Genomic DNA, 25,637 nt, shown 5'->3' on the forward strand with positions numbered 1-25,637 from the left:
TCCACTGCTTACAAAAGCAGCTTAAGGTAACTAAGACTTGAATGATCTACTTTCAGATGATTAAAGACATGAAATAAATCCCATCGGTCTTGGTACCTAATGTATCACATTTGAAAACTGTAGCCATAATAGCTACTTGTAAGGCCATATCAAAACAAACTTTTGCAAATCACGCTCTGTATACTCCAACGATTAGCTCTTGAAAGGGCTGGACCAAGCAGTGCAGACACAGACATACGCAACCAGGGTGCAGACCATGTTGGCAGCAAGCAAAGAGTCAAATCCTGCTTTTGGAGGGTGACGTGCCAGAAGGACTCTGTGACCACAGTCTCCCATGGTCTGCCAAAGATGGCATTTTTTCTCTCAGTTCACCTGTATTTCAACTTCAGCTTGAATGAGTCACTTTGTCTTTGTCAGGGGCTTCTTGGGATTTCTCTATAAACATGGGTTTGCTTGATTGTAACATTTCCCTTTCCAGGCTCTGGATATCTTGTTTAATTGCCCTTTTCAAATTCTTAAGCTATTGGAGCTACTTTTGGACCTCAGACTCCAAAAGACCTAGACTGAATTCGGACGAAGGGAATGAGAAACAAGAAATGTGCCAACACGATTTTTTTAACGTTCTTCCAAAAAGCCTTCTTATTCTCCTTGCTTGAGACCTTACAGCTGTCTGGGTAGATACCCCTTCTGCCCCCTTCCTTCTTCATCTTTGTTCTTGGTGCCAAAATCAACCAGTTTCTGACAAGGCGGCTATGTTATTGAGCAGTGGTGTGCTGGCAGGCAGACGGGAAGAGCTGGTTAGACAAGAGAGGGAGTGAGAATGTAGCCAGTCCCCAAAAGGTGTCTGTGAGAGGGATTCCTGCTTTCCTGGTACCTGTTTGCTTCAGGGCTATTTGCTTGTGCTCCACTCCGATGAACGGGGTGACAGGCAAGTGTGCTCGCCTTCTTCTGGGAGCATCAGCACATGCAGAAGGGCCAGGAGGAGGCTGTGGTGAAGAGGTTCATGTGGCTGTGACTGGGAGAGACGGGACGATCTGGAAGCACGATCTCAGGGCTATCTTCTGGAATACATCCTGGTATCTTCTAGTGCAGCTCCACATTGCTTTCTGCTCCTGGCCTAGAAGCCAGCATCTGCAACCAACTTCTGAACTTCTGACCTCATTTGTAAGCTGGAAACAGCCATGAGCCCCCCTGTTGGGCTCATGATCCCAAATAGTATGACAAACTAGCAGGTTTCTGTTGGATGCAGAAAGAGGGTTGTGACCCCTACCTTGGGAATTGCCATCAATTTGGAAATTGCTGTTGTTTTCAGTCATTTTATGAGGAATCTAGAAAAGATCATCTCCCCTCCCCTGTAGTTCTGTTGAAAACAAAACCTCTTTTAGAGCACTAAGCAGAAAAGACCAATTCAAGGTAAAGCTAAGAGCTTGTGGGTGTTCAGGCCACATAGGCTGAGTGGTGGTTTGCTTGTACAAAAATTCACCTTTTGTTATTGCACCTCTCCTTGGATATGGCTGACCACATCGATGGTTTCACTATTTTACTTTATAATTACAGATTCCTTTCACCTCATTTATTAAAATCACTACATGTCCAAGTAGGCCATCTTTTATGTAATGTCATAACAAAAAGATACAATTAATTATGAGTCTTTGAATATATGTATGTGAATTGCAATGATTTTTGAAACATGAAACTTCAACACTTTAAAATTCTCTTGCTGAGTGAGATGACTCATTATGCCTGGGAAAAAAGATCCTGTAATTTCATTGTATTTTCCTGTCATTAAGAAAGTATTGTGCTTCAAGCAGATGAAGGACAGCAAAATTTGCAGACCCATTGTTACTGGATAGTGGTAGCAAAGAGAAGTGCATTACATTTGCCTACAGATATGTGAGTGTGTTTTAGCATCCACTTTTTGTTTCTTTAAAAAAAAAAAAAGTATCCATTTAGAGGACAAAGTAGAACGGTGGTTTGTAGAAGACAAGCCTGGACACACCAGTGTCTTCAATCCACTGCTTCCATGTCTGTGTCCCCTGTTTGCTCTGCAGACTGACCGTGGACAGATGGCTCCACTGGGTCATCCACATGTTCTGCAGCTTTTGGTGCACTTTTTGTGGGTACTGGCATATTCCCAAGGGGAGGGGGCATGTTTTGTGTGGGTGTTGGCACGTTTTCGGGGGTTGCTGGCATGCTTTCAGTGGGTTTTGGCGTATTCCCAGTGGGTACTGGCACGCTCTTGGGAGGTATTGGCACACTTTCTGTGGGTGTTGGCACTCTTTCTGGGAGCGCGGGCATGCTTTTGGTGGGCTTTGGCGCGTTCTCAGTGGGCGTTGTCATATTTTCAGTGGGCGCTGGCGTGCTCCCCGTGGGTGCTGGCATGTGTTCAGTGGGCGCTGGTGTGCTCATGCTGGGCTGCTCACAGTGATTCCCAGCCTCTGGCCGTGGGGTGAGAGAAGAGGGGAGCTCTGGCACCAGGACAGCATTACATGTTTGAGTGTCACCGGTCTCTGGATTGCTGCTGTTGCTTGGGAGGGACTCCTCTGCCTTGTGGGACACCTTGAAAGCTTCAGCCAGCTCCTTCAGCATGTTCTCGTCAGTAGTGCGCAGCTCAATGCTTGCCTGCTCAGAGGAGGAAGGGCTCGTATCAGCGTCATCTTCTTCTTCCAAGATGCCATTTCCATTCATCTCTTCAGGGAACTGTGCTTGCTTTATTTTTTTGTACAATTCATTCCTCTCTTCCTGCAGAGCCCGGCAAAGGTTCTCTAGCCTCTGGATTTTCAGCACAAAGCATTCATATTCCTTGGACCTCATGGCTTTCTGTGGTCAAAGACATCAGACAAAGGCGCAGGCTGAGTTTGTGTATATGTAATTCACTGGTGGAACTGGCAGTTAGGAAACAATTTGAGATCTAGGCAGCCCTCACAGGACTCTGCCAGGTAGCTGGATTTCACCCACTGCTCTGCGATAACTATGGTCTTTTGTACTGAAGCATGAAGAGGAAACTCACCCCTGTAACTGCAGTGTATTAGCATTCTCCATACAGATTCAGATCAATTTCACTCAAAAATATTTGCAGGAATACCTGCTGATGATGTGTAGAGATGGAAGAACATAGTGGATGTTCACACAGAGAAGCATCCGAAAGCCTACCTAGACTTCTGGTGGGTGTGGGTGTGAAATTTGAGGAAAACAAGTTGTATTGTATTTTTTGTTTATTTTGCTTCTAGGTTCTGTGAGAGCAGCTTGAATTGGAACATTTTCTTGCTTCTACACCCAGTGAGGAAACAAGAGATACAGAAACCCCTAGAAATAGCAATAGCACAGAGCTACAAAGCTAACCAGAAAGATCTGGTCCAAGTTCCGTGTAAGTTTGGGGTGAAACTTCAGGCAGCCTCTTATCTTATTTGAAGGAGTTCCAACATGCTTATGAATTTCCTCTGCAACGCCCCTGTGACAGCATGTTTAAAACCATGGTGAGCCATGGTACTTGCTTTTGCCTCTTAAAGTTTGCCTAAACAGGAAGTTAACGAAAGGCGTGAATTTAATGTTCATTAGCTAGAGCTAACATTAATTCCCTGGGTGGATGCTCTTATGCAGAAAGAAATTGGCATGAAGTGAGCTAATGCCAATTTGCTTCTATGTGAGAGCATTAACAATCACACATTTTTAGAGCACTTAAAATTCACAGTTACATAATTCAGTTTCTCATGGATGTAATGAATGTCTCTGCACAATCTAAAAGCCCCAGCAGTTGGGAATTTTGTCTTTTTCTTTAAAGAATCTAATTATCAAGGTAGCTTGGAAAAAGACCTTTAGGTTCAAAAACAAATTTTTCATTGATTTTTGGCTGTTTCAGGTCATCTCATCTCCTAGTTAAAGCATTATGTGGGGAAAGGGTGCATCCTGAGAAGAAAAAGACTGCTCACCTCTTCAATCATGTCCAGTAATGCTCTGTTACAGTTCTCAAACCTGGATTTCCACGTAGCAGTATCCTTTTCCAACTTCTTCATCTTCTTTGTCATCTATAGAAACAAGAGAAAAAGCTGAATCACAACAGGAATTCCACACTGCTACAGATTAAATTAGGGCAGCCCTTTTATTTACGACTTTGGCTTACTCATAACGCTGCTACCAGCAGCTGTAGCGGCTGTGCTAATAATTTATGTTAAGGGATGGATTTAGTTTTAAGTAGCTGCCATATAACTTTCAGCCTCCAGTCTGCAGTCCTAAAGGAGGACCAGTTGATTATGTGTGTAAAAGTATAGCCAACTCCCAGAGAACAAACTATCACAAAAACAAAAGGCAAAGAAAAGGTGGCATTGTTCTGTTTGTCTCTTTACCAGACCACAGTGTTAGATTGCTGGGAAGTTAAAGAAGGGCTTGCATCTTCTGAGCCAGCACTGCCAAGGAAGTTCCCACTGGATTAGTCGCCTTTATACTACCTCCAGCCCATACCACTAACTAAATAGCACCATCTTTCACTTTGGTTTTCTGCAGGCTGAACTCTCTGTGAAGATGGTTAGAGGTTGCCTGGATCAGGGCAACCAGGATTTTGGACCCTGGTGGCAGAGCAGGACATTGTTTGTTATGAAAGTGGGTACAACATGTGGGTGCGTTTTTTGACTCCCATTCGTCACAGGAAATAAGTACACCTGCTGCGAGGAAACAGTTGTTTGGGCTTAATGGTGGGAGGGTGTTGGTGGGCTTCAGCTCTGTCCACACGATCCCGTGGGAAGACGTGTAGCCTGTGTCAATGTTTCTGTACCAATGTCAGTCACCCAGGAGGCTCTGAGCACTCCTGGAGACATGGGCTGACAAATGCAGCTCCAGACCCCGCCTTTGGTATCTCTGAGGGGTCTGTACCCAACCACCACATTAGGTTTTAGGTAATATGTTTATTCTTCCAGGCAATTTCGGTTTTAGCTGAAAGGGAGAGTGAAACGTTCAGCTTGCAGTGCTGAAGTCTAAGCTGCTGTCAGTCATGGTCACACGTGCCCCAGACCTTATTTGGCTGGTGATGAGATTTTTCTCCAAAATAAGCAGAAATGGCCCCATCCCAGATAAAATTATTGCAGTGAGAAGTATCAAAATCTAAAGGGAGAGCGTCAAGCACAGAGTTCAGATATGACCTGCTACTCACTTTCTCCATCTCCTGTTTGAAAGTGGCAAACACTTCATTGCTTTTGGTCAATGTTTTCTGAAATTCTTCAAACCTTTCAGAGTAGAGAGTGATCTGCATTAACAGGGGAAAAAAACCACAGTAATTTCAGAGTCTCCAGGATGGTGAACTTCTTTGGTAGAAGATAATAAAATAAGTATTGTGTTTGGTTATGGAAATGAGCTTCTAATGTTTGGAGACCATGAAGCACAAACAGGAACTGTTTCAGGGAACTGAAACTCTCTGCATCTTTTTAAGGTTGCAAACTATTATGATTCCTCTGTTGCAGAAAGGTAAACTGAGGAAGAATAGAAAGACCCAGACCAGTGATTTTAAAAAGACCTGGGAGTTATGGGTGCCCTATTCTCCTGAATGTTGCAGCTATGGTGTCTCCACACAGGGTGCCCAGAAGCAAAAGAATTCTCTAGAAGTGGAGATTTCTGAACACGTTTCCCTTGGTAAGTCTGTGGAGACTTCAAGAGGATGGCATTAAAGTCTGCAAAGATTTCCAGTCCCTGCCTTTCCTCACAAGCCCTGTATGCTTCTTTTCTGTGTACAGTTGTGGCTGACATCTACAGGAAAGGACTCCTACAGAATGGAAGATGATAACGTGAGCCCTGGGCCATCTCCGTGGGCAGGGACTAACCTGAGCTGGTCTGACCACAGATGCTGGGCAGGACCAGGCAGGAGGATTAACTCAATGTGAGATCCAGAGTGGTCAGAGCTGTGCCTGAGCTCTAAGCCTTGCTTCGCCATGTAGACATCACCAAACTCCAACTTTAACCTGAGGGTGTGAGCTCTGGCAGGCTTTAGCGGAGGAGCTCAGTACAGCCTGGCTGCCCAGTTGTTTACCTGCCTTCTCGATTACCCAACAGGCCAGGCTGGGAGCTGGGTGCTACCCTGGCTGTGCTGCTTCTGACGTCCGAGCGAGCTGGGGGAGAGGCATCCCCACATCACGCTGCAGCCACAGTTTCCCCTCTTCCATCTTTCCAGTCCCCACTCGCTGGCTCAGGCTGTGGCCACTGTGCTTCACTGGACTCCACCGTTGAAGAGGAGCGTCGCTGCTCCCTTCCTATGTTATCTAGCACGTGGGGTAGCCCCACCACTGAGCGAAGCCCACCCTTCGCTTCACACCGCTGTGATCCTGCACTGGATTCCTTCAAGCTGCATCCCTGCACCGTGGCTTGAGCGAGCACCTTGTCGGCTCTGTTTTGTAGCCTGCGTGTGGACTGCAGCTGTGGGCAAGGCCAGCAAAGGCAGAGAAAATAATCCTCTGCCAGTGTCTTCTGCCAGCTTCACTTCACTTCATGCAGCAGAGAAGAAGAAAGATCTGTTGCAATGTGCCAGCTTTAAGACTATTAGGGCTCCATATTTTGCTATCAGTTTACACCTGGTAGCCACGTGAAAGTTCATCTGTGGCTGTATTTTGTCAGTAAGACGTATTTTTATATCTAAAATCTGTGGATGTTTTTGAAAAAATTGTTCTAAAGATCTGAGGTTAATTTTTCTATAAGAATATCTTGTTTTCTGCTTTTTCTTTTTTTTTTTTTTTTTTTCCTGGGTGGGAAAAGCTCTTTCAAAACTCCAAATCATGCAGGATGCTATATAGACAAAGCATCGTTATCTGCTCTTGGAAAAGAAGACCAGCTCCAACTCAGCCACTTCCTTCTGGTGCCAGAGCACCCCCAGCAGTGTTTAGGTGATTGGACATTTCATCTGTCCAGCCTGACAGCTCTCGTTAGAAAAAGAGTGACTGGCATAACACGCAGTGGCTGAGGCGGGGTGGGGGCAGAGCATTGGGAGGTTCAAGACCAGCCTGCAGTATTCAGGCATCTGGCTGGAGGCTGGCTGCCCTCTCCGCACTGGCGGGGAGCTGATTAAATGATTAGCTAAGAGCTTTTATTTTGTGTGGTGCCAGCCAAAACACACCCTCCCCTGACACTGCTCTTCAGTTGCTGAGGAAAAGAAGATTTAGAAAATGTGGCTAATAGTGGGGTGGGTTTAATATGGTTATGTTATGATTCATGTTCATTCTGGTTAGCTGTTAGGATGCCCCTTAGAAAATGTCGTGGCCATAATTGCAGCGTACTGTGGATGTGCCTGAGCCCAGTTTAAATGAGGTAGGTAGGGTCTCGGTGGCAGCCCTGCCGAGCTGGGTGAAGGCATGGGAGGTTAATCCATGCAGAGCGCTCTGGTGCCAATATTGGAGCCAGCTGACATGAAGCTTGCATGTGTGTATTTATACTAGGCTGTAGCCAGAGCTGTGACCAGTGCACAAACAGAAACGCAGGGGGATTTGTGGTAGCAGCCCGAGTGCCACAGCGTAAGTCCGACACTGATACCAAGTGGGACATTTGGAATAGACGTCATGGCTCTAAGGAGAAATGCCTGAGCATCCCAAAGCTGGGTGAGGGAGCAGGGGTGGGAGCCAGCAAACCGGGGCTCGTAGCCCAGAGCCATTGTCTTAAAAAAACTCACCTCAATTCTCTGTCTCTGCTTTTCCCTCCCAACTTTCGCCTATTGTTTAATTAGATTAAAAACCTTTCAGGTTTGAACAGGGCAAGCTCTGATCTCAGCTGGGACCCTAGGCAGTACCATAGCACCAAGAATAGCTTCTGCAATTTAAATTTGAATAATAAATGCATGTGTTCATAATGGCTGGGAACTGGCTGTGAGAGCTGTCTCTCAGTAGGAGCATGCATTCATGCTCCTCAGTTAGGGAGACGAGGACCCCCTCGCTGCTGCCCACCGCCCACCCAGCTCCCCCGACAGCATGGGCAGAGAGAGCGGAGGCAGGGCTGCTGCCAGGTGAGAACTTGCAAGTGCAAGGCTTTGGGAAGTGGGGGCATCTCAGCATCACCATGCCATGAGGGTGCTACAGCGAGGACGCCCCTTCGGCCCTGTTACGTTCTTCTTGGTTGCCATAGCTCAGTGGTTGCACTATGCCGGCTACCGAAAATTAAAGGCCTCGGCTGACTTTTATCTTCTTGCTTTGTTTCAAATCACAAAGCTAAAGAAGTCTGCCTAAGCAACGTGCCTGGGGAGGGCGTGCAGCGTCCTGGCAAGCACCGCTGCAGTTTGGGTGTGTTCCCTGAGCTGGTGCCAGATCCCTGTCACCATTTGGAGGGCCGGATTCGGCTGTCTTGGGTGCTGTGCTGCCCAGAGCCAGGCTGGCAGGAAGCTGATGTCCCCTGGTTCCTTCCAGCTCAAGGAAGCATTGGGTGTTCATCACCTCCTCTAAAAAGGAGTAGTATCTCACTTGCTATAGCAGGCAGTGAGGGCTATATTATGGCTTCTCCTTATCTTGCTGGCCAATGTCTTCTCCTAATTTCCATGCAGTTGTTCCTCTGTTAATATCTATTTGGTATTTTGTGCTGTTTGCATCAAGGAGCTCTCTATGCTTTTTCTGTTCTGCGCTTGCACAGCGCCTTGCACAATGGCATCTCCCATGAGGGAGGCCCTTCGGTGCTGCCATAGTGGAAATAATAATAATAATAATAATAATAATAATCATCATCATCATCATCATCATCATCATCCCCCCAGTAATTCCAAATAGTGGCTGCTGTGTAAGTGACAGAGCTTTTAAACACTTGAGCAAAACACCTAACTGCATGTTTCATTTCAGCAAGCGACTCACTTAATTTTCATCTACACAAGTCTGCAAGGGGCACGTTTATTATCAATCTCTCTGCAGACTTGTTTGACTGGATTTTTCTAGAAACAATTTTACCGTTTCAAATATATGCTTAATATATTCTGGCTTTTATCAATACCTTCACTTTCATTAAACTGGCTGCAGAGGCCTGCCTGCATACAAACCTCTTTCTGGTTGAATATAAAAGTTTAATTAAAGCCACTCTGAGAAAATTGGGAGCAGGTTTGCAGTCAGGACAGACTCAGCTGGAGGTCTTTGAGGTTTGACTGCAGAACCTGTCAAACTGGTGTCAGCAGCAGTTTATGTGATATTCTTCAGTGTGCTACCTGCTTATCTTAGCCTTTGAAAAAACATGTAAAGGACCAAACCCCTCTTAGCATGTTTCCAGGTTATCAGTTTAACACTAGCCTTCCTTGACTGCTCAACAGGTAGGAATTAGACCATCTACAAGGGCAGAGCTGGAACAACTTACCAGAACCTTGAGCAAGGAGGGGGCCTGCTGATGGGTGAGGAGCTGGGCAGCCGCAGAGGGGCTGCAGGACTGGCCCCCCCAAGCTCTGCTGGGGGGGATCGTTCTCACAGACAGGTCAAAGAAGATAAATCTGCGTGACTGTTTCTGTAAGTCCAGGAAAACCTGTTGATGCTGTCTCTTTTTGATGTGAAAGTCTGGCATGTCATCTAGTGTTCGCACTCGTATTCAAGGTCAATTATCGCATTGCTCTCAAAGTGAAGTATATACTGCCTGTTTCTTGTTTTTACTGCCTTTCACTCCAGCCTGACTCTTAGTGTAATTTTGGCAAGTAATTTAATTTTATTGCATGTTTCAAATTCTAACTGAACACTGAAATCCTAGAGGCCCCTTTTGTATAAGCCCTTAGTAGGCAGAATTCCTGCTGAAGTTAATGAAAACTCTGCCTTCACACCCCAGTCCAGAAAAGCACATAAGCACATCAGCTCCAGTTTGGTAAACGTGTTTCATGATACGTATGTACTCCAGTGCTTTGCTGGATTAGAAACCTGCCTGAAGGGTAGTTATAGTGAATAATCAAGCCAAGGCACCCACATTGTTGTGTGGCTGAGTATTGTAAACACTCATAAATCATAGCACCATAGAACGGTTTGGGTCAGAAGGGACCTTTAAAGATCATTTAGTCCAACTCCCCTGCCTTGGGCAGGGACATCTTCCACTAGACCACATTGCTCAAAGCCCCGTCCAGCCTGAACACTTCCAGGAACGGGGCATCCACAGCTTCTCTGGGCAACCTGTTCCAGTGTCTCATTACCCTCATAGTAAATAATTTCTTCCTTTAACCTAAATCTACCCTCTTTCAGTTTAAAACCATTACCCCTTGTCCTATCGCTACAGGCCCTGGTAAAAAGTGTCTCCCATATTTATTATAAGCCCCCTTTAAATATTGAAAGGCCGCAATAAGGTCTCCCCAGAGACTTTTCTTCTCCAAACTAAACAACTCACATGCCACAGTACGATTTGCAGTATGGGCATTACCATACAGTTGGCTTAAAAATAACCTGTTTCCTTTGTAATAGTCTATGGCATGTAGAGTGAGGCTAGAAGGAATACATAGAAAGCAGTTTGGATACTTTACCTGGAACGTGCCTCATGGGTTAAAAACTGGGAAACAAAGGCACACCATGCAATCACCTCTCCTACGTCACCTGTGCCTGTAGGACAGTCTCTTGCTCCTTTAACATTTTGGCCTGGAGCTTCCATTCTGCAGCTTGGTTCAGGAGCTGTGTTTTGGGCAACAGAGAGAAATTTGTTAGGTCCCTAGTTTATCAGTTAGAAATCCTCATCCTCCAGCTACCTATGCTTCTGCCACTGCTACCTCGATAAGGTAACTTTCAGATGAATGTAGTTAGAGGAGTTAGGCAAGACAGAGTATTTAGTGCTCTCCAGAGACGTGGGACAGGGCATTTGGTTTGCAAAGGCATATTTGAATAGGAGTTCAAAACCTACTTGGAATGAAGTGTGCAGTACAGTGGGCTCTAAAAAGTGTAGCATTTAACCATATCTTCACCAGACTTATAGAGAGTGGTTATGGTACTTTCTGGCACTTTCATTTCAGCACAGCTCCGGCCAAATTCCTGCTCTCCAGTGAATGGCAAACTCCCCTTTGCCTTAATGGTCAGGACTTCGCGTACAGGCATGGTCACAGTCAGATGTGCTTCAAAAAATCTGCAAGCTTTCAGAAAGGGAATGCATAGTAAATGTTATCTTTGGGCTCGATTTGCTTTGACATGCCATCAGCGGATAATCCCAGCTCGGAGTGATAAATGCCTCTCTTAGATCAAGGAGGCAGCCCAAGAAGAGCTTGACTGCAGTTTCATCCCTGGCCGCTCATGGGGAGATGTGATTCCCTACTTCAAGGTATGAACATCAGCAAAATGACATTCTGACGTGCAGATGGGAGGGAGGTCGAGGCTGAATGAATTGTAGGAATGAGGTGTACAGAGACTTTTCCAGGCTGCAGTTCTGAGTCAGCACTTCCAAAGTGCATAGTAATATTCTAGCAATTGGTTTCATCTGAAAGCAGGAAACATTTACTGAAGTGTTAAAGAAATGTGCCTATCGCCTACCAAACATTTATAAAGCCTTTTACTGGTTAGGCCAAATGTATTTTAGAAAAAGAATGCTAATGATGGCTTGAGAAATGAGATATAAACAAGTTAGTTTACCACAGGACTTTCTTCTGTTGGATTAAATTGTACTGTTTAAAATAGCACAGTTGGGCTCTGAAAACATATTGAAAACAAATTGCTTTGTAAGTCAATAGATCCTATTCTCATATTGGAAGTGAAAGATGAGTGGAACCACATGCAGAAAACGTATTTGATCCCTAATAAAAACTTTTGTTCTAATCATTTTGTTGGAAATAACACATGTAAACTACTTGAATACCACCTGGCAAAAGAGCTGAGGATGTACCCTACAAATGCTGACTGAACAACAAAATGAATTCCCTCCCTGTCTCTAACTATTTGTGACACAAAGACTATCTGAATTAGACGTTGCCTATATATATATATATATATATATATATATATATATAAGCTCTAGAAAAATATTTCTTCCATCAGTTTGGTCTTTTGATTTGGACCCACTGAATTTTTACCATCTACAATTTCCTAGACAAGAATGTTTTACAGCTCAAGTATGCATTGTATGAAGAAATACCATATTTTCTTTTTTTTATAACTGTCTCTTAATATTTATTTTGAGAATTTAATTTTATGTTTGGTTCAATGGAGTTAAGTCAAATTCTTGATTTTAGATCTTGCTGACTAAAATTTCAAATAGGTTGCATCATAGCCGGTAAAAAGAGATGGTATGAGTAGGCCTAGGTTAAATGAGCCTCAGTTCATGGATTTTTTTTCTTGGGAGAGGGTATGTTTTACACACACAAAAATAACTAATTTTTTGTTAAGTTTGGATGAAATCTGGATTTTTAAGTTTCTCATTTTTTCAATAGCTTCTTGTTTGGGTTTTGGGATGGGGTTTAGGAATTATAGGGTGTCTCGTTTGAATGATTTAATAAAAACTGCTTTGAAAACCTTCAGTTTCTAGGCCAGTCATTATTTCAAAAACTGGGCTTTTATCTGTATTGCTTAAATCTCAGCTAGGGTTACCTTTGACCCTGGTGTTCCTGGGATAATGAAAAGGTCCCACCTCCTGGGCCAAGTCTTCTGCCACAGCACAAGAGATGGACAGAGAAGGCAAAGAAAAGTTGCTTCTTTGTTAATGAAATCCTTCTCTCTTATTGACCCACATAGCTTCTGCAGCCAGTAAAAATCCAAGAGTTAATAAAGTCTTCTGTAATGGAAGCAAGCCAGAGAGATGCTTGCTCAAATTAGCACGCGCTGTTATGCAGCCTGAGGTCATCTGCAAACACCAAGCTGGGAGAAAATGGATCAGAAGAACTGATACGTTTATTAATAGGCTATGAAGTGGTAACAAGGAGGCTGAAGTGTAAGGAAATGAATAAATATTGCATGTGGTATTTACAAAGCAGCACTTAAGTGAAGCTTGGTGATGTTACACTGTATTATTAGAGCTATGATAGCTGCTGGAGGCTCAGACAGTCACATCATGCTCAGGGCTAAAAGAGCCAGTTCCCAAGAACATAAGTTCCATTTAATGACATGGATCTAGGGACTGGCTTAGTGAAAATTAAGCTCCCCTTTTTGCTGCCAGACTCTGCAAATTCCAATTATGTAGAAATCTCATCAATACCTTCCAGTCATATACTTGAAAGCCACAGAGGCTTTAAACTGCAATTAATTGCACATCAAAGTTTGTATTACAAGTGCTAAAAATGTATGGTATGGGGAGGAAGTCCAAGTAGCGTTGATCAGTTATCAGATGATCGTAAAATTGCATCCTTAGGTAAAGTTGACCCTTTGGGAAGGCCACACAGTATGAACCATTGCTCCTTATATAGGGAATCACATTCTTAGTTGCACATGTAGAGTGAATTGTGCAAGCAATGAGATGACCTGCCTATTGAGATGGGACGTACAGAGGCTGCAGGAGGGGACATCTCTCTGTGCCTGAGGTAAAGAAGTTTAGTATAGCAGCAAAGATTCCTGCATGGAAGAACTGCATAGGAAGACATCAAAGTGAGCCTTCAAGGAGTAATCAAATAGATACAAGAATACGAAAAAAATTCATTTAAAGACATTTTCAAATTCCTGCAGCAAAAGTCATGCACAAGGAGTAAAAAAGGTATGGAGAGAATTGGCATATAGTTCTGAAAGCCTTTCCCTCAAATGACAGGATGCTGAAATGCAGTAAGGCTCTGACTTTGCACATTACTGAGCTGGAGTAAGGTACAGCTAAAGGAGAGGACTCCATCAAAACCACCTTGATTTCATACACACATGTATATCCATTACTCCCACAGACACTAGCACAATAGCTAGGAGGGTGGGACTAAGAGCTCAGCAATATGATTGAGGTGGGAGACACGTGTAGGCCAGCTCTCTGGGTGCTGGGCTACCTGTGATGAATCACAACGTGGTAATCGTGCCTTGATGCATTGCATGACTTTTGGCCGGTCGCTTAAGTTGTTCACTAAATCTACCTTGTTCTGAGGTGATGTTAGTTATACATCACCAGCCTACCTCAAAGGCAGGGGTTTTGAGCATTAGCTTGGACAGTGTGAAAAATATTCTTTGCATATGGTGCATTTCATTATACACCCACTACTTAAAGGCTTTGTAGCTTGTTTTTGAACCTGTTATTTCATAGGTGCTAGTCATACATACAGCAAAGTCACAAAGAAAATCTCCCACTCCCAAATGTAGACGGTGATGACTTTCACTGCTTTAAAAGAAATGAAAATAACAAAACTGTGCATATTGGTTCTGGATAAAATACACAAAGAAGGTTTGGCTAGAAACTGCACCAGTCACAGGCAACAGGCAGCCCCAAAACTCATATTCCGTGAGGCACAGCAAGAAAGTCATTGATATAAGGCTGTATGTGTCACTTTTCCACAGACATAATGCCCTGTCTTTCACATCTCTTTTTTTTTTTTCCCCCAGTGTCTGGAATCTGGTACTCAGTAGCAAAACTCCCAGTGACTGCAGTAAAGTAAGCCCCAATTTGCATTGTCATTGTAAGGGATTTCTTAGAAATATTTCTTGGGGTTTTAGTCTGCCAAAAATTAACTGTCATGAATGAAATTTGGGGGTTTGGCCCAACAGTGAAAGGGAAGACTCAGCTGGACCACAGATTGTCATGCAGTGGCATGCAGATATGCACACGGCGAAGCCCCAGCTCCTCTTCCCCTTCAGTCTTTAGCTGGGAGTAAAGCTGAGCGGGAGTGGGTGTCCCAGCCGCAAGATCAGTGCAGAGAAAGATGATAAATGCTCTTAGGGGCAGTTTTTGGTAAGAGGTGTTTGCTGTGTTTCCCTGGTGCTCTACCCACAGGACTTAGAGCCCCCGCATTTGCATCCGTATTTCATGATACTTTGGCCATGCTTATGCTAATGTATCTGTTTCCAGATACAGGGAGGGGATAAATATCGTCTCTTTAGAGCTCTCTCATGCTGCTCCTGAGATAGCTGGAGGACTGGTGGAAACTAAAGCTTTCTTCCAGCCGATGAGAGCCTGTTGCTGCCACCGCTGAGAAGAGGGACTAGGCGTCAGCGTTGAACTCGGATCCTTTGTAGATGTTAGGATTGCTGTGAAAATACTGGGCAGCCTGAGAAAATTAATTTTGGTCTGACTGAGTTGCCAAACGTGTGAGACCAGGGGGGAGTGCCCTCCTCCTGTCCCAGCGGTGCCTGCGGGGGATCCCGCCTGGAGCGGCTCTTCCCTGCCCCCCTGCTAGGGGTGTCTCCTCGGCCGGGTAGGGAGGAACAGCAGAGGAGGCTGCTAAACGCACCCAGGCCCTTCCTGCCTGAAGGAGGCACTGGCAGACCCCTGTGGGGAGGGGAACCGCCGCGAAAGGGAAGGGGAGGCTCCGCCACAGCAAGCGGCTCCTGTGGCCTCCTCCGCTGGCAAAACCGGACCCACAGGAGGACGTCTGGGGAGGCTCTGAGCCTGGGGGGACACCGGCCTTCAGCCACCTCGCTTTAATCCCATGTTCTTGTTCTCCTCTCTGATTGTTTGAATGTGCTCATTTATCATGTGAGGAGATGGGGTACCAAGTATCAGAGCTGTTTGAAAACTAATGGCATCACCTGACCCAACGTCACGACAAATCAACCGTGTAGTAACGGCGAGTTAGCTAGAGCAGTCTGTGCTCTTGCAGTTTGCTTCAAAAACTGTAAATGCCAATGGAAGCAGCCTTTCAGGGGCTGTTCCTTTACATCGAGCATTGACAGTAGCAATAAAAAGGTCTCTGCTACCGAATTCCAGCTCAGACCTGAAGAACCAATACATTAGTGAAAGAGCATGCAGGGCTTGTTTTGGCCTAAAGTTAGACAAAAGACAGACAGATTAGAAGGATAGGTACGTATTCCTTTTCTTTCTGATGTCGCTCCTCGGCTTCTTTCATCATTTCCTGAGACTGCTCCAGCTTGGCATCCACCAGTTTCTGTTGAAGTTCTCTGTGCTTAAATATTTTATCAAGGTGCTGTAAGAAAATAAATTGTGCTGAATGCGCAGGTTTAGTTGTGTACACAGACCTTCATGCTCATGCATGTACAGCTATCTATGGGAACACTCATAAGACAAAAACATTGCAAAACAGGAAGCCTCCCAACCTATTGCAATTACTAAAAAACTACAGTGCTGATAAGAACAAACTGTGCCAGAATTTGCATGGGAAGGGAAGCCCGTTTACATTATCTATTTTGATTTATTATGGCAAAAAGAAAATTTTAAAAAGTGCCTTAGCATCTTTGCCAGTTCTGTGGTCTACATATGAAGTCATCAGTATAATCCAATATGATCGAAGATCAAATAATTGCTTGTCAATAATAAATATGCAGGGGACACAGTTTTTTAGAGCTGTTAAGTGGCCAGTGGGTCTAAGCCACTGTGTGGATAAATGTGTAAAGACGCATTGCACCTGCAGTACCTGCGAGCATGTGCACAGCTCATACCATCCTCTATGTAAATACAAGCCCTGTACATCCCCTTTGCTCCGGCCTCACATGCATAATGTGGGCTTGGTGGGCCTGGGGGAAAGTACATGAGTGGGGATGTGGAGGAGATCAGACCAGATGAACCAGAGGCCTCCTCTGGCCTGTAAAACCTCCAGCTCCATGGTGACCTTCAGGAGGTAAATGGTGCTGATAGCCCTCTTCACTCTTGCTTCATTTAGATAAAATTCACAGGAGCAAATATTCTGAGCGCATCCCTCTGCTTTACATTTTCTTCTCACAGAAACCACGTTTCCTTCATTCAGGAACATACGTTTCCTTCATTCAGCATAAGACTTCATACGTGATGCAACAGATTTGGAAATGCATGTATCGAATCAGGCATTCCAGATTGTAAGGACAGACTACTTATGTTTTATTCAGTATGATAATGTTGTCTGGTTGCACTGAGGCTCACAATAAATGTATTTAGAAACAATAAAATGACCCATTATGATATTTGTTAGTGTTTGTCATAAAATAAAAAAAAAAGGTAGTTCGGCATTTTACTGTAGAGGTTTTTTTGTGTCAAAATTTTCTGACCAACTCTAATGTTTACAGAAAGAATAATTTCCCATCTGTCTGTTATCTGCTAGGTCTTATGGTGAGGATTGTGCCTGCAAAGAAGAATCTATTCCAATGCAAAGGGCTTCCTTTATATGTCGTCTTAATTTTCTGCTCCTGGGGAAAGGTCAAAGCATTTACATCAGAGCCCTTCTCAGCAACCTGTGTCTGGAAGGAACAGAAGCGTATTTGGCGTCACCAGCAGAGCAGGCTGTCCAAAAAGATGGGAACTGGGAGGTGCTCGGTGGGGACTTGGGGGAAAGCAGGAAAGGGGTGCTGGGGGGCTCCCCAGGGATTTGGGGGAGCTGAGAGGGGGCTGGGGGGCAGCTTAGCAGGCAGCTGGCACACGTTGCTGCTGGGGCGTCTCGGCCCCTCTCCCCACAGCGGCAAGGCTGCCGTGGGTGCTGCAGGCAGGGTGCTGGCCCGCGCAACTCCTTGCCTGCAGAGTTTGCCACGTGGAGTCGGGTGGGCTTGCTGCATGCATAGTCCCGCTCAGACGGCAAAGCGTGGTGGGGCTACCCTCATTATCTCCACCAGACACCCCAACGGTAGCCAGCGGGGAGGACAGGCTGGCAATGCTCTCTGCTTTCCCCTGGGGAAGCCGGGTTTGCTGCCTGTCCCCACGGGCAGCCAGGGCGTTGCTCTCACCTCTTCCCGCAGCTCGTACTGGTCAATGATGCTTTTCAGCTTCTCTGCCAGCTCACTGTTCTCCTGGCAGAGCTTCATGTTCCTCTCGCTTTGCTGCTCGATCTGAGCCTGGATTTCACTCAGCGTGCCCTGGAAATGATTAGTTATTTCTTTCCTCTTCTCATCTTCCTCCCGTGCCCGCTGAATTGTTTCCTCCTGTTGTTAAATGGGAGAGAATGCAGTCATGTAAGTAAGATGCATAATAAGCAGTTCCAGAAAGATACTGTTTCAGAGTAGCATAAGGCTTCCCTTTGAAGGATTATATGTGTTTGCATTCCTCTTTGGAGATTTTCTTGCTTTCATCTGCTCCAGCATTAGGCATGATTCTAAATTTACAGAGCAAATTACACAGTGGCCTTGAAAAAATTAGGGAACTAAGAATTTGCATTTATAAAGATGGATGTAGAGCAGAGTTTCAGATCAAAGCAAGTCTGGAAAAGGGGACATACGTGCATGTCTTGATTCATGATACTGCAGCACAGCTTTTGCTTTGGAAGAAGATATTTAGCGGAAGTAGTCAAAAGCTCTTTTATCGAAATTCTTTTTGATTGAATTAAAAAATCACCCTTTAAAATGCCTCCTTTTAACTAGAAATCCTTATACCAAATTTATGGTCTTTGGGATTTTCATTTTTAAGAGAAATCCACCACTTTCTGTAAAATCCCTCCCAATTCCTCAAATTTCCTTCCCTAACATTTTAACTGACACCAACATTTGCACTAATTTATTAGCTGGTGGAATCAAGGAAAGCTTGTGGGCTCTTTCTTACAGAATCAAAGCAGAGAATCAGAATTTTGCCTGGAGAAAGATTGATGGATTTTTTTTTTTTTTTACCAATTATTGAAATTCTGTTTTGGATTTGTTTATGTAAAAGACAATGCAGAAAGAATCTGGATTCATTGCTTTGGATCCAGAAATATGGACTATTTTTATTCCCTACTCATTTGTTTCCAGGGCAGTCTGCCCTTCTGGGGAATGTAATCCTGACGTACAGTGGCTAGGACCATATCTGCTGTAGTTACAAATCATGCCAGAACCACATTAAGAACCCACTCCACAGCATGCAAATGGCATACTCTAATAAGGTTTCAATTAGCATAGCCATTTACATAAAAATCTCTGATAACACTGCATATGGATATTTTCTATAAATATACTTGAATAAAGCCTTAGCTGACTCTAATGAGGTATAATTTATATCATAAAAGTGACATAAAAGGTGTTGATTCAGGCCCTGCTCTTAAAGTAAGATGAATACCAAATGACCCATTTTCTACTTAGCATGCACAACACAAGCTCAATCTTGGACAACCGCTGTTCAAGGTAGGGGACGTTTGTCCTTTTGCTGACCGGGGAGTGACAGAGATGACAACGCCTTGGATGACGGGAGGAAAGTATTGGAGCCATTAGTGCTAATAATACCAAAGTGCACAGAAATCACCGTGAAGCCCTGCTGTGCTCTGCAGTTTACACAAGAACACGCGTGTGTACTCACAAACAGAGGAAAACAAAATGTGAGCCCAAAAGGGCTCTCACTCTTAAGAGGAAGAAAGAATTACAGATGGAGCTGGGCAAATGACTTGGGGGGGGTCCTGGTTCAGTACCTGAGCTGGAAATTGGACACATGAAAAATTTGCAGCAAGAAGCTCTCTAATTATTTTTTTTAATTGGTGAGAATGATTTTGAGTTAGCCTGAAACATTTTGCTTGACCAGAAATTGAGCTGTGTTCTGTTTGTAGTTACTTTTTGTTTAACTCTTTTTAGGACAATTTTGAAACAGAAATGCTGTTCCAAAGTAGAGTTTAAAATGCTACTCAGAAAGTGTTTTAAATCAACTGCTTTAGCATTCCCAAAATGAAACATTTCATTTTCTTTTGAAAGGGGATGTTTACAAACCATGTCATCCTTTTTATTTTTATTTGAAACTTTGCCAAATTTAAATTGAATGCCTAGATAGTTTTGGTCAAGTCAAAACTCCATTTTACCTCCAATACACTGTTTAAAAAGCTGCTCATGCCTCTTTGTTCTCTGTTGTATAGATGCAGCCCTGAGCAGGGAGAAGAATGACCAGGTGCTTTCACTTCAAGAGGTCAAAGACAGAGTGAGAAATTGAACTTGCATGTCTGGAGTCCTATTTCTATGGCTTCAGAACATTCTTCCCCAAAAATACTTTATTGTTTCAGTGAACCAAATGGCAATTTAAAGCTCTCTAGAGTAATAAATCCAGCTGAATATAAAACAAAAAATCGGTGCATTTTGTGTAAGTCACACTGCACAGTTCTGTTACAAGGTGAAATGAGACATCCTGAGAGTAGCAATCATGCAAATGTAAAAAAAAAAGTGCATGTGTTACTCAGAGGATCTTATTTCCTGCTCATCCTCCCTTCTGAGGTAGAATAATTATACAGAGCACAGAGACAATGCTAAGATTCATGGTTAAAGACACTGAGCCAGCATTTAGTTGCAGGGCACTATTTCTCTTGACCTCTTCTTCTGAGAAAAAGATATTTGAGGAGGATATTTGCCAGGGGGCTAGGGTGTGTCCCAGAGAGCTCCTCAGAGTCCCTCATAAAACGGCAGTGATTTGTTAAAGCCTTGATGTCCCAGTTACAGATTAAGGGTGGGTGTGGGTGAGAGGAGCTGGCTGAGCAGAAAGGCGAGCGTGTGGCTACGGCACCGTGCAGAGACCTGCAGGCGTTGCCTCTTCCCTGCGCCAAGGGAACAAACCCCTCTGTGCCTCAGCGCCCCGCCGTGCCACGGCGCTGGCCCCCATGCTGCCAGTGCCCAGCTGACGGTAGGCTGGTGCCCGGTCCCTAAGGTAATACGGTTTCAATCTCTAGGTGCTACTGATAATACCATGGGAACAGTGATGGGTCTTTCGAGGTGTCTGCATTAAACCTGAGCCGTTACTAGCTGTGAAAGCCTACGGCTGAGGCTGCACCTGCGCTGGAGCCAGGGAGGGGGCTGGATGCTCATGGTGCTACCAGCAGAGCCCTGCTTCCCTGTCAGCTCTGCTCCGGGGCTGTGGCGTTGGCTCCCCTTCACCCACCTCGCCTGGGCAGGCACAATCTGGCAAACCCCAAACCATCAGCATCACCCAGGTTTTATTATGACAAAGCTACAGCCCCAACTCTTTGCTTATATCTGTCCCCGTAACCTGAGAGAATGCACTTTTTTCCAATAGGTTCCTTAGTCCTTCCCATTTCAAGACCCCATAGCGTAAAGTAAGATCCTTAAGTTTTCTCCCAAGTTGGAGGCTTGAAGACTGTCTTCTGCTTCGTGTTACTGCTGTTACAGCTGAAGTAGCTGCGCGGAGTCCAGAGCTCCTGGCTTGCTTGGTTGTAGGGAGCAGAACAGAGGGTGTTTGGGGTGGTGACTTCTCAGCATCATCATCAAGGGCATGTAGTGATAGGACAAGGGGTAATGGCTTTAAACCGAAAGAGGGCAGATTTAGATTAAATATGAGGAAGAAATTCTTCGCTATGAAGGTGGCGAGACACTGGCACAGGTTGCCCAGAGAAGCTGCGGATGCCCCGTCCCTGGAAGTGTTCAAGGCCAGCTTGGATGGGGCTTTGAACAACCTGGTCTGGTGGTAGGTGTTGCTGACCATCGCAGGGGAGTTGGAACTAGATGATCTTTAAGGTTCCTTCCAACCCAAACCATTCAATGATTCTATGATTTTATGATTCTATGATCATGATGAATTCATAACATGCAAACCACACTTGGCCTTGTCAGCTAATTCACTCCATGCTTATTCTTTTAATAGTTTTAAATTAAGTGTTTAGTTATAATGAGAAAAATAAAGCATTGTAAATTATTTTTAGATTTCCAGTTGTGGAAGACTAAAGTCCAGCCATAAACTATTGTTCCCTTTCCTCTGCCCTTTCTTAATCTTTGTGCTCCATATCTACCCTATCAAAGATATATGCTTGTGTCCTACTGCAATACTCTATCACTCTTGTGTTTTACTGCTAAAAATATAAGAATGCATTGAATAAAACCTTGTGAAATTAAGACAAGGATATTTTGCAGTTTGGGATTTATCACTGGAATGGGAGATAATCTGCAAATAGAAGGGCAGGATTGTCTCTAGTCCTCTTCTCTCTCTCTGGGGCAAGTCAAGAAGACTTTTGGTTTGCTGAAGTCATATCAGCTGAGACAATATGAACGTGGACTCCTCATTTTCAATGACCCGTTCTCATCATTCCCAGGCAGCACGGTCTGAGCCTCGAGGTCTGCAGTCTGGAGCTGAGCCCACAATCGAAGCTGTTGATTGTTGTGACATTTGTATGAAAGTCATTGCTTAATGCACGGTAGCAGGAAGGACAAGGGACCTGAGATGTTCATGTCACTACAAGAGGCTAAGTAGCCACCAAACTGTCAGTTAACTGGCAGAACATGAACACAATGCAGAGAAGTGAGCCGCTGTTGGTCTTAGCAGAGCTACTCCCTATTGCAGTGGGAACACACTCTACTATTTCATGAACATTTATTCTGCTTTTCTTGGAGGGAGAATTAAACATCTGTTTTCTGCTGTGAAGTGTAACTGCAAGGAAATAATCTGAATAGCTGGACTGTAAGTAAGTAAAATTTTGAGGCCATATGCAATACTAACCAGAAATTTTTCTTCTCTGCTCTGCATTGTGGATTTTCAGCACAGCGCCGCATTGCATATTCATCACCACTTGGCTGCACTGATCTCCAGTTAATGGGAATTCCACACACCAGATGAGTGAAGACGACATTTACATGACGTGATGTGCATATAATGTACCACATGGCAAGTCAGAGGAGGTTCATGATCTGGACTGGCCAGGTTTCTCCTTTGCTATTGAAATGACACAATCTCCTACAGTTTTTATTTTCCATGCTTTGGAACATAATCAGAAGGGCTAATCCAAAGTGCTAAAAAATTATGAATCAGCTTCTCTGTCCTGCCAAAACCAAAATAAAAATTACTTAAGCAGGAGATTTTAAAAATAACATTTGATGGATTCTCCTGTTTTGGTACAGTCAAAGCAAAAGAAAATTGCGCTCATTTAAATAAACAGAAGATGAGATTCTGGAGATTCACAGATGTCCAGGAACTAAAGCTTAAAGGCAAATATTCCAAGAATTATGTTAAAATTCTTAGAGGGACAAAACTGGATAAGGATGTTGACTACCTTTGTTTATTAATTTAATCCTTATTCATTCTGCAGTATATTTTGTCTTACTTAACTTTTGTCTTATTTAACTTTGTTGTTTTTACACTGCAAGCACAAGAACCAGAGGAAAGCTAGTACTCTGGGTTTCTTAAAAGGTCTCCATATTCTTTGAAAGACATGGCCAAAATTTGAACACTTCTTCCTACTACAAGATCAGCTCAGGTACCTTTCCTGGCTCACCTGGCATAGGTACAGGATAAAAATCTGAACTGAGTCTGAAATTGATAGGTTTATTTAGGGGACCTAGTCCCAAAGTAAAACAGTCCAACAAGTGGAAAGATGTTGGAAAGAGAATTTCCTAAATGTAAAGATGAAATGTGTAATGAAGTATTTACATGCAAAGAGAAAGAAAAACCATGCTTTCTAATATTGACATTAATAAGCATATGATAGCTGGGAAATTCAACAAAATCTGTTCCAAATTCTGTTTTCCGAATATAATTAGTTTTTCTCTATACCCCAGTTTCTGCTTATTTGTTCCACCAATAGGATTTGTTTGTTTTAGAAATCTCAGATAAGTCTATGCAAAGCACTGTACACTGTACTCTTAAATCACTTTAGAATTGGCTTGTATTTCTGTTGAAAGATTTTGCCCAAAGATGGTCTGGTAAATCAGTGTGGATCAATACTGAGATATAGCTCAGTATGCACCAGGTTTGGTACAAATGACAGGCACAAATTTAATTGACACTACCAGTTTTGCACTACTATAACTGAGCGAAGAGATATGTGCTTCTAGTTTTCTTAACTATCAGTTAAACTGTTTTTATCCTTCTACTAGTGCACAGTTTGAGCTCATACGTAGCCGTTCCCCCTCCCAGCTATATTCTTACCAACGTACAATGAAAGTCAGAGCTAGACCCTGAAGGCCCACTCCTGAGCTGGTAGAAATGAATGAAAATCCGTTACAGTTTATAGAGGTTATATCAGGTGAAATTCTTGCTGCTGAGAATTCAAATGTGTAATTCTATACATAACTATATCCCCATAAAGAAGGATTTTGAATAGATCAAAGCAGAGGTTTTTTGTATAATAATAACACCACCATTACTAACGTACTCAGAAAAAAAGGAAGATCACAACAGAAATATACTTCTTGAACCTAAAATTTTTCAAGAAGCATAATCATATTATAAATTTCACATTTAAATGGTGTGATGCAGACATGGCATATGGATCCCAGCCTTTTGACACACCTGAAAATTTCATTTTTGAACTGATGCTCGTCATCCAAACGACTTCCACAAAGTGTTGGCATTCTTCCTGTTATGAGGCTTGGTATCTTGAGGCAGATGCCCTGATTGCCTAACCCTTACAGATCACTTGAAAATGCCCAAGTGCTCAAATTACATGAACACACCTGCCAGCCTTCTGTGAGTCCCCTGGAGCAAAGCTGGTGTTCCTATTATTCTGGCCATGCACATTCATTCGCACCTGCAGTCTCAGGGACCTGGGAAGACATGTTCTGGAAGACCTAGCTGCTACAGTTTAAAAAGCGCCCTTCCCCAGCTGCCTGCTCCACCGCTCAGCCCCGGCTCGCCGCTCCCAGGAGGGGGATGTGTGCCTGTGCCAACCCCTCTCCGGCTTCAGCCATGGGGGAAGCCGGGCTGAGAGCGGGAGTGACAGGGACACTTCTCGCAGCCCAGCCTGGTGCCGGGTGACTGGCCCTGCGGGGGGACAGAGGGCAACCTGCCGCAGCAAATTGGACAGAACTGGTCTGTTAGCACCACTGGTTTTCTCTGCGCTGAGCTCCCTGCTAACGTGAGAAGGGCTTACAGCTAATGTGGGCAAACTCAACGCTCAAAAGCACTTGGATATTTCCAAACGAGGAATAAAGGGGTCTTGGTGTACTGGCCTCAAGACTAGAGCATATATATAATTATATATTGCACATGCAGATGCAAATGTCCCTTTGACTTGATACTAGAGCAAGATGGGAAGGCATCAGCATCTTCTTCCTCCCCACTGCTGGTACCTTGATAAGGCCACCACTCACCTTGAGGTTTTTGTTGTGCCTCTGGAGCTCCCGGCACAGGCTCTCGAGCTTGCTTCGGGCGAGGATGGCTCGGCTGTGCTCACTCTGCAGCTGGTCCTTCTCCTTGGTGATCTGGGCCTGCCTCTTCTGCAGGTACTTGAGCTTTTTCTGCTCAGCACGATGTTCTTCAAGCTGGTCGGGGAACAGGGATTAAAACAAAATGAAGAAGAAAAGGAAAGAAAAGAAAATGAGCTCTTTTGCATTCGGGAAAGTGTTCACACTTTCTTAACCTCTTAGAAAATATTTTGTATTTATCAGCGCTAATGGAAGAGGAGCAAGCGACCTGGAGGGAGTCCCAAGCCTGCTCGCTGCAACAGTCCCAAGTGTGCTGTAGTGTGGGTGAGTGAACATAATTCTTAATACTCTTGTCACACCATTTCAGCCCTTCCTTCTTTGCTTTGAATTTCTTTGAAGGGCAGATGTGAGGTTTTATTTTTGTTTCAACGTTAGAAACTGGAGCAGCCGGTAGCGCTTTATGCGGTGAGATTTCTCCAGATCATGAGAAAATGCAACAGTTGCTCATTCTGTTTTGCGGCTTCCTAAAAAAGAAGTGGCTTCCTAGATACCCAGGAACCTGCTGGAAAAAACAACAGCAAAAGAGGCGCTGGAGACCAGGGATGCCGTCTGTGTGTGGGCTTTGCTCCTGATGGAGGAGAATGCTTTTTAGGGAAGAATTCCCCAAAATGATGTGTGGGCACCTCCTCTTGT

General features: G+C 44.2%; 1 protein-coding gene across 1 annotated transcript in view; it reads right to left on the reverse strand.

The window, feature by feature from the left end:
- Nucleotides 1-2,007: 2,007 nt before the first annotated feature.
- Nucleotides 2,008-25,637, reverse strand: part of TXLNB (taxilin beta) — a 29,319-nt gene continuing 5,689 nt past the window's right edge. The window contains exons 3-9 of the mRNA XM_075148119.1: nucleotides 24,891-25,061; nucleotides 17,646-17,840; nucleotides 15,803-15,922; nucleotides 10,497-10,571; nucleotides 5,144-5,236; nucleotides 3,930-4,025; nucleotides 2,008-2,820 (exon numbers count right to left, since the gene is read on the reverse strand). Coding sequence (XP_075004220.1) covers nucleotides 2,008-2,820; nucleotides 3,930-4,025; nucleotides 5,144-5,236; nucleotides 10,497-10,571; nucleotides 15,803-15,922; nucleotides 17,646-17,840; nucleotides 24,891-25,061 — 1,563 coding nt within the window. The remainder of the gene's footprint in view (nucleotides 2,821-3,929; nucleotides 4,026-5,143; nucleotides 5,237-10,496; nucleotides 10,572-15,802; nucleotides 15,923-17,645; nucleotides 17,841-24,890; nucleotides 25,062-25,637) is intronic.

This window comes from Calonectris borealis, chromosome 3, assembly GCF_964195595.1.
Source record: "Calonectris borealis chromosome 3, bCalBor7.hap1.2, whole genome shotgun sequence".
Taxonomy (NCBI): domain Eukaryota; kingdom Metazoa; phylum Chordata; class Aves; order Procellariiformes; family Procellariidae; genus Calonectris; species Calonectris borealis.